Source organism: Marmota marmota, unplaced genomic scaffold (assembly GCF_001458135.2).
Source record: "Marmota marmota marmota unplaced genomic scaffold, marMar, whole genome shotgun sequence".
In the NCBI taxonomy this organism is placed as follows: domain Eukaryota; kingdom Metazoa; phylum Chordata; class Mammalia; order Rodentia; family Sciuridae; genus Marmota; species Marmota marmota.
In genome coordinates this window covers 25,480,419-25,490,172 of record NW_026000005.1, presented here as the reverse complement: position 1 = coordinate 25,490,172, position 9,754 = coordinate 25,480,419, and the positions used below count along the sequence as shown (strand labels likewise).

General features: G+C 40.5%; 1 protein-coding gene across 1 annotated transcript in view; it reads right to left on the bottom strand.

Annotated features, from left to right (window-relative positions):
* The window catches only part of Adam23 (ADAM metallopeptidase domain 23), a 170,300-nt gene extending 160,546 nt beyond the window's left edge, over positions 1-9,754 (bottom strand). The window contains exons 1-2 of the mRNA XM_015480982.2: positions 9,735-9,754; positions 8,334-8,551 (exon numbers count right to left, since the gene is read on the bottom strand). Coding sequence (XP_015336468.2) covers positions 8,334-8,447 — 114 coding nt within the window. The 5' untranslated portion in view covers positions 8,448-8,551; positions 9,735-9,754. The remainder of the gene's footprint in view (positions 1-8,333; positions 8,552-9,734) is intronic.

Below are 9,754 nucleotides of genomic sequence, written 5' to 3'. Positions count from 1 at the left end.
GGAAGTCACCATGATGAAAATAAAGTGGTTCCGCTAAGATTAATCTGTGCAGCAGTGGAGACGGATGGGATTGACAGAGAGAGAGAACAAGGGCTGGGGGGGGGGGGGACAGAACAATGCAGAGAGAGGAGGAGGAAGGGATTCAAGGGAGCAACGTCAAGACTTAATAAGCCACTATTTATAGGCAGGAGATGAAGGAAAGAGGAGTCAAAGATGACTCCAAGGTTCACTCTCAGGATGGGAAACCAGCCCCACCGCTGAGAAAAACAGGGTTAGCAAAAGGAGAGCTCCCTTCTTGCCCGATTTACTTTCATATTGGATAAAGCCACTAACCCTGGGCCATGCCACCAGGCACAGGCTCCTGAAATTTTTGTGGTTTGTTTGTTGGTCTGTTTGTTTGTTTGTTTTGGTACTACAGATTGAACCCAGAGGCATTCTACCACTGAGCCACATCCTCAGTTCTTTTTTTTGAAACAGGGTCATGCAAGGTAGCTGAGGGTCTCCCTAAGTTACTGAGGCTAGCCCAGAACTTGCAATCCTCCTTCCTTGGCCTCCCAAGTCACTAGGATTACAGGTATAAACCATGCCTAGCCTGGGTTATTTTCAACTGGCTACAACGAGAAGGACTCTGGCCCACGATGTCAACTGAACTGAGAATCAGTGAAGACAGACTAACACCAGTAATTACATAGCTAGCAAAAATGAGTCAACCCCTGAGCAGAAAGATTATTTAGAGACACACACTGAAGCAAGACTTTCAATAGGACAGCTGTGGACTGTTCAAATCAATCCAGGGTACAATGATCAAAAATGGTCTAGACTTTATGGAAGAAAAGAATCAAAAATTATGGTCCAAACTCAAATGCCTACAGGAGTCAAGCAAGTAACAGAAATGAAGAAGGGTGGGTGTTGGGCAGCAAGGTATCTTAACCTGTCTGGATTCTGTGGCTGTAACTGAATAATATCATAAACTGAGTAATTTATAAAGAAAATCAAGTGTAGTTAGTTCATGGTTCTAGAGGTTGGGAAGTCCACAAGCAGGCCTCTGCTGCCTGGAGAGGGCCTTCCTGCCACATCATAGCATGGCTGAGGACATCATATGACAAGATAGCATATGTGCTAGCTCATGTCCCTCTTCCTCTTCATATGAAGCCACTGAAGCCATCACAAGGGCTCAGCCTCATGACTGCCTCTAATCCTAATGCCTCCCATTGTCCCCTCCTCCAAGTGCCACTAACATGAATTTGGAGATTAAGTTTCCAACACACAAACTTTTGGGGGAGACATCAGACCTCAGCACAAGAAATAGGATGGAGGGTGACAATAAATGGCCTGTGTCCACCCTATCTAAAAAGGAGCCACTTCCTGACAATAGGTGGATTTAGCTTCATTGCTCTGCTCGATCAAGAGTGACCCTGCACCCACCACCTTCTACCGCGGTTCATTTTTTATGTTCTTCAAGCACTTGTCAATGCCTGGAATCACTGTGTGCTATTGCTGTTCCTGCTGTGCTGTGGTCTGTCCCCTCTTGTTAGAAGGTGAGCTCCAGGAGGAGCCACGTGCTTGGCATTCAATCAATGCATGCTCACCTCTAGATTCCCCAGGGCTTACTATGCAATAAGACATGAGCCTAAAACCAAACCCCTCGTGTCGAGACATCCTTCACAGCCCTCACCTTCTGCTCCCATCACTCCCAATGCCTCCTATCTCCCTCCAGTATAGATTCTGCAAAGAAAAGACCTGGGTTCAAATCCTGGCTCTGTCTGGCACTCACTAGCTGTTAATCCTTTGTGGAAATAGTAAGCAAAAGTCTTGGGGCTGGGGATATAGCTCAGCTGGTAGAGTGCTTGCTTCACATGTACAAGGCCCTGGGTTCAATCCCCAGCACCAATAAATAAATAAATAAATAAATAAATAAAGTTTTTCTAGAGAATAAAGTAGGATTTTTTTTAAGTCACTACAAATATAACACTAATGCCTGATTCTTTAAAATTTCCCACACTTAGGTTTTCCCTTCTCGCACTTAGCCACATCCAAGGTGCTGCTGCTACCCAGCAGGACACATGGTGCAAGTAGAGCCTCTGTTCTGCTGCCCCTGGCTTGTCCTCTCTCCACCTCCTGCACAAATGCATTTCCTAACAGTTCTTGAGGACCAGCCCAGTTCTCTTTTCCTCTGTGATGTTTCCTCTGACTTCCTTGAGCAAAGATTACTCTCCTCTCTGGGTGTCCACAGTCTTCTGTTCTCACAACTGTAACTACACAGACATGAACCACAAGCCACCAGCTCCCTGACAGCCCACCAGTGAGCAGAGTAGGGACTAAGTGTTACTCCTTGTCCTATTCCCCAGAGCCTAGCAAAGTGCCTGATTCAAAAGAGGTTTTCAGTAAATGTGTGCTGAATCCAACAAACCTGAACACCTAACAGATGTGAATCTGATCTACTAGAAACCATACGAGCAGGGAGACACATCTTGCTGTGCCATCAAGCAACCACCTCATAACAATGACAAAAGCTATCACATGGTCAGCTCGTGGTTGGCCCATTAGTCACCCCCTAATCTTCAGGGGATTCATGCCAAGACCTTCAGTGGATACTGAAACCAGGTACAGTAACAAACCCTATACAGATTGTGATTTTTTTTCCTGTACACACATGTATACAATAAAGTTTAATTTATAAATAAGATAATAAGAGATTAATAATAAAAAATAAAACAAGTATAACAACATATTGTGATACAAGTTATATAAATGTTCTCTCTCTCTCTCTCTCTCTCTCTCTCTCTCTCTCTCTCTTAAAATCTTATCATACTAACCCTTTTTCTTACCCACAATCACCCATCACAACTGAAACCGCAAAAAGAAAAGCCATGGATAAGGGGCACTACTATAAAGGTATTTTTGTTATATTAAACAATAAAAGCATAAGGTATAACTTATACAGTGCCCAAAAACTCAAGACCAAAAAATTACCTCTCCCATTGATCCAGCATAGTGTCAAAAACACTAAATCTTTTTTTTAATTTTGATTTGATTATATCATGAAATTTTATGGGAACTGCTATACTATACTCTTTCTAACATATGGATGTTCAATCATCAATTCCTTTGACTGATATTTACTGAAAGCCTCCTCTAAGCCAGGATTCCAAATAAAACCACTACAAGTCTGAATTCTACATATCATAATTTTATAATGACTGCTTTAAAAACCTGGAAAATTTGGGAGGGGGCTGTTGAGGACAATATAGATTTTATATTATAATATAATATAATAGATAGCCACTCTATTAAATCTGAGGAAGGGCCCTGTGACAATTCAGACTTGTCAAACAATTAACTTTATACAATGAGTGAGGAAGAAGCAAGGACATATCCAAAGTGTAGTTCATAAAATTTTAAACAGCCAGGCATGGTGGTGTTTGCCTTAAGTCCCAGCTACTTGGGAAGCAGAATTCCCACTCTCCCATGGTCCAGAATATGGGAATTTCTGTTGACTTTTAAAAATTGATTCCTGGGGCTGGGATTGTGGCTCAGCGATGCAGCGTTCGCCTAGCACGTGCGGAGCCCTGGGTTCGATCCTCAGCACCACATAAAAATAAATAAATAGGGATATTGTGTCCAACTGCAACTAAGAAATAAATGAAAAAAAAAGGAGGGGGAGAGCTCAACATTTAAAAAAATAAAAAATAATAAAAATAGGAATTGATTTCTGATAATAGGTGTCATAAAAAACATGTGTTCCAGAATTCTAAAATTGTGTGAGAGTATCTCATATGTAAGACACTTAGGACCATTTACACCATGCCAAGAAAAATGGAGCTTCTGAAAAGTCAATAAATGTAGAACCAGTCTTGTCCAAAAGTAAAGTAGAAAGCATACATAATCACTGTCATCCAAATTCACTTAGGCTGGGGGAGTAGGTCAGTGTCAGGGCTCACACTTAGTATGCTTAAGACCCTGGATTCAACCCCCAGCACTAATAAATAAATAAATATTGAATTCACTAAACCTCTCACTCCTCAATCTGGGGTGGTAGAGATTAGAAAAGGCCTGTTTACCCAAATATCATTCCACGACAGGAGGCAGTTTTGTTTGATTTCACTTATATCTGTCCAAACTCTAGGTCACATTTCCCCATGCCCTGTGGAACTCCCTTCCCAACCAGAAGAGAAAAGAATTCTAAGGGAATGGGATAGAGGACAAGTAAATTTTGATCAAAGAAAAATTTCTGGAAAAAGTTTCTGAATTTCCCTAGGAACAGACCTCATAGGATTATCTCAGAATGGATAAATGAGTGAGTGAATGAATGAATCTAAGGGTTTCTCCTGCTTTCTAAATGTATGGCTCATAAGAATTGATTTTTTTTTAAACTTAAAGATAGATAGATAGATTTTAAGCTAAGTGTTTTTTCCTTCTCCCTTTTCACATGATACTCAATACAACACTGGTGGCACCAGAGGTAGAGGGGATATTTTCCCCCACACACCAAGCCATTGCGTTGAACACAATGCTAGTGTCCTCTGATTCAATTCATAACACCATCCATTTGGAGATTGGGTCAGAGCCCAGAAATTGAAAGCTTAGTCCCACAAGACTTCAGTTACTCATTTCAGATGCCAATCACAAGCCCCAAGTTGGGGGCTTGAGCTTCTGAAAGACATGCTATAAACTGTGGTTCCCATGATGCCCTCCTCAGAATTAATTTAATTTGATAAGAGACACCGAACTCAAAGACTATATATTTTGTGGGGGGAGGGAGGAGGGTTTTGGGGATTTGAACCCAGGGACTTCTGCATGTGAGGCAAGCACTCTACCCACTGAGCTATATCCCCAGCCCATTTACTGACTTATTACAAAAGCCATTACAAAAGATGCAAAGTAATGGCCATATGGAAGAGATGCTTAGAGCACATTATTGGAGAAGGGGCAAGGAGCTTCCATGCCCTTCCATGCCACCCTCTAGGAACCTCCACATGTTCAGCTATCTGAAACCTTCCAGAAACTAGTTCCTTTGGGTTTTTATGAAAGCTTCAGTTCATAGACATGACTGATTACATTACTGTCAATGATCAACTTCATCTTCAGCCCCTCTTCTCGGGAGTGAGACTAAAAGTCCTAACTCTCCAATCATTCCTCAGTCTTTCTGGTAACCCATCCCACCCTGAAGCACCTAGAGGACCCCAGACACTAGTTCTCATATTATCATACAAGAGATCTTTATCACTCAGGAAATTCCAAGGCTTTTAGGAGAACACAGGATGAAGACCCAATATATATTTCACAATATCACACATGACAAAATTAAATTTTTCCATTTGGGGTATTAACACTGCCACATGATAGTAATATTCACTTTCTAGGTAATAAAAAATATATATAATCAATTATCAGAAAATATAACTGTCTGTAAAGAAATGAATTTGCGTAACCACCAAAAATCAAAGAACATAACCATTTAATTCTGAGTTGTCTATGAATTCCCCATCTGCTCTGGACTATCTTGGTTTATGCCTTTCATCCTGATATGTTTATTAAGTGTGCCCACTCCTCCAAAAAATGGAGATTTGGACAATTGGTTATTCACTACTCTAGATGGAGATTGAAAGAATTCCTGAACATTCTTTCTTTCTTTTGGTACTAGGGATTGAACTCAGGGGCACTCAACCACTGAGTCACATCCCCAGCCCTATTTTGTATTTTATGTAGAGACAGAGTCTCTGAGTTGCTTAGCACCTGCTATTGCTGAGGCTGGCTTTGAACCTGCAATCCTCCTGTCTCAGCTTCCCCAGCCACTGGGATTACCTGCATGCACCATTATGCCCGGCTCCTGAACATTCTTTGACAATGAAATTAATGTTTTCAATGACAACATATGTTCAGAAGTACTTGACACGATCTGCTTTTAAACTCTCCAATTTTGAAAGAGTTAATAAACATTTTAACTTTCACAGCTGTTAAGTAATTAGGACCCATCACTACTGAGTACTTATGAAACGGCTTCAGACATAAATGTGGAGCTTGGCCTGGCAACCTATATTTGGGAACTTCCCTCTCCACTTCTACCCCCAATCTGGGGATCCAGGAGAGAGGCACAGAGGCACAATGATTCAGCATTTCTAAGGCATTTCTAAGCATTTCATTAAAATGTGCTTCAGTGCAATGGAATTAGGGGAGGAAAAAGTGACCCATAGCACACAGATATTAAAAGTGAAACTTTTTTTTTTATAAAAGCAAAAAATAATGACATTCCATACTTTCTCAATGAAACATTTGTAAAGCAGCCAAACTAACAAGTGTGTCTCCCAGCACTGTTATCAGGCAAGTCATCCTAAAATGTAGCAGGAAGCATATGAACCCTTTTTGTTAACTTGTTCAAGAGATGCTTAAAAACAGAAGCAGAAGAGAAACCACAGAACACAATGGTCAACTTCAAGGCAGCCCCCACATCAGAATGATACTGTACGTACCTGGACGGGAACGCTTTTTAGAATGCTGCTTATGTCACTTGTGTAACTCCTGAAGGGACAGAGCATGTCTTTTCCAACCTCCCACCCTCAGTTCTTATCTGTGAATCCTTCATATACAGCTTGCATACCAACAATGTGCAACAAAATCCACTGAATTAAACAACAAGAAGAGAAGAAAAATGCTTTCATATATGATTTCTATATAAACATTCTTTCCAAAGTAGAAAAGAAACCCACCACCAGGGTGGGAGTGGGGAGGTTAAATCATTCCAACAGCAAGTGAGTGATCCCTAGTTGAGATTCTATTCCTCTACCCAAGTGGTGGGTAAAGGTTGAACAACCTTATTATCATAGAAAGTCAGATATATTAGTCAAATCATGTTCCACAAACAAAACAACTATGCAAACTTAGGCTATAAGACAAGCATTAGTCATAGCCCCCAATACCTCAGTTATAAAATTCTTCTGAAATTTCGTTCACATTTCAGCTGCATAGGGCTTGAGAAACTTTAAAATAGACTTTAATACAGGTTTTTTTCTCCTCCAGCAGCCTATGCAAGGGCACTGAGAACTAGCCACTTAATCACTGAAGGTCTCATTCACAAGGAAAGTTATGGACCTTCATTCATTCTATCAAGGGGACCCTGATGCCTCTTCCTAAAGGCAACACCCACTACTCACTTCAATAAGGCAAATGGGTAGATATGATGTGTTAGTCCATTAAGTAACAGAGAAGCTTCTGGTGGGAAAGACCTGGCAGAGAATTAAATGGTTATGTTCTTTGATTTTTGGTGGTTACGCAAATTCATTTCTTTACAGACAGTTATATAAAATGGGGATAAATGCTGTTACCACTTATCTATATTTTAGAAAACTAAATAAAAACAAGAATATAAACCACAGATGGTTTTCTTAAATTCTTGAAGCTTAGACAGTTCCTGTGCTTGTCAATGAACAGATATAGGTCAAAATGAAATACTTACCATGTGGACTCTATTTTCTGCTCCTAATAAAGAACAGAGGCACTGATAATCCATTGTGTAAACTTGCCTGGATCCAAAATATTATTAATTTAAATAAATAATTGTAAGAGTTTAAGTAGATCCCTTAAACTCTTTGACATTAAGCATCTTTTGTCTTCCACTGAATATCCTTTTTAAAATCAGTGCCACTTTCTGAACTAAACTGAAAGTAAAACAACTCCTCCCAATCAATGCAGATGCAGTTTTGAAGCACTATGTCAACCAAAACTGGTGTTCATATTATGTAAATAATTTTTTCTAGTCTTCATAATCTTTTAAAATGTCAAACTGTTGACTACTAATAATAGAATTGCAATATTTTCTTCCTAATGATCAACTGAAGGAAGAGTAAACTTAAACACTCCAGTTCTAAATGGAAAAACTGATGAGGAAACTGCTGCCAAACAGCCCCTTACAACAATCTTGTGTGTGCAGATTGAATGGAGTTTTTACATCCTGGGAGGTAGAATCCTGCACCCTTACATAAAGGCTCACAGAATCAAGGCGGGACATAAACACAGTCATACTATTGCTCAGTGCCCAATGCACCTGAAAGATACATGGACCATGTTTCAACTGCTAAGCTTATAAAGGTATCCAAAACTGCCAATTCCAGTTTAGTCAGAGAAAAAAAACAAACAGTAACCCTATCCCAAGTAGATAGTAACCCAGTAGATCCCAAGTTAATTTCCTCCAGTTTCTCCCCTATAATAATATTAGTTTATTTCTTAATAAGAAATGCTGCAGTAACATTTGTGAAATCAGATTTTGGCAGAAAATCAAAGCAAAGGAAAACTCTTCAATGGTAGGTACTTTGCCTCCTGTCCATCCTCCTGCCTACCTTATTATGTTTTTGCTGGTGTCTTGCCTTTGTGTCAAGAACATGATAAGGGCTTTCTGAGTCTTGGTTGATATAATATATGAGTCTTGAAGGCAGTGTGATTTCTTTCTGCATTACATGGCTGTAACTGATGTTACTGCTGCTATTCTGTTGCAATGTATTGTCTTCATCTGCCAGGACTCCCAATTTTTTTTCTGCAGTTTCATTCCAGTGCGGAGCTGGGGGGACAGGAAGCACAAACATACACAAACACACACATATACACCCCATAAATACATATGTACTAAAATGCATTTTTTCATTAATTACATTAACAAAGTTTTCTATTTATAAGCAGGTAAGAAGTGGAGTCAGAGAAAAGCAAGTTATGGCAACAATGAAATGGCCTGAATAAGTTAACAGCCAATAAGGCTTATACAATCATGCACTAGAATCAAGTATACATTTTTTTAGCCAGTCTCAAATTTATACATCTAGATATTAGGGGGAGGGGCAGAATGTACTTAGGGAAAAGTCATTAAAAGTACTTGTTCAGGGGTCTTGACCCTCATCTCCACCCCTTCTCTGAGTCTACAGAAGTTCAACTGTACTCTGCTCAATAGTATCCCATCTGAGAACTAAGAACACTCCAAGGATAAGTTGAATGCTGACTTCATGAACACGGAATTTTAATTGATTCTTTTAACAAAATGGAAATTTTCCCATTCTTTTAACTTTGAGATGAGCAAAAATCCTTTACCATAGAGGGATATGGATGTTGCGGCCTTCGATTTCTTTTTTTATTTTCCTGCCCAGGCCAACTTTCTGCTTTCAGTGATTTCCAATCATGAATGTATTGGACATTGTATTGTTTTTAATTGTTCATGACATGCATTTTGAGAAATCACAACCAAAGGTCGTGCACAAAGTATGTCTTCTGCACTTTCTTTCTTTGGTCCCTGAAGTATGCCTCCCTCATCTTAATCTCAACTGCAGTGAATAAGCCCAGTGGGAAATTTGAGGAAACAACCCATTGCCACTATTATCATTGCATGCTCCCCGCATTCATATTAAGGCTCCAGCACACAAGAAGCAACTTGCTCCCTTGCTGCATTTCCCAACCACTGGTTTCCCCTTCGCAAGTTGCATGAGATCGCTGAAGGACCCAGGATCCACTAAATACCTCCCAGTGGTACCACAGTAATTGGGATGGGTTTTTTGTGAATGCAACATAAATGGACTTCCAAAAGTGAACTAGAATGAACCAAGGGGTTAGGAATGAGAAGGGTGGAGAGGTAGACAGGGAGGCACGGAAAGGCCAAGCCTGGGACATGTCCAGGGCGCACGGACCCGCGTGCCCTTCGCTTTCCCCTACAGGGCCCCGCGGGGAAAGCAAGGCAAAGGGCACTGGGCCATACCCACCGCTGGGCGCAGGGGCCCCC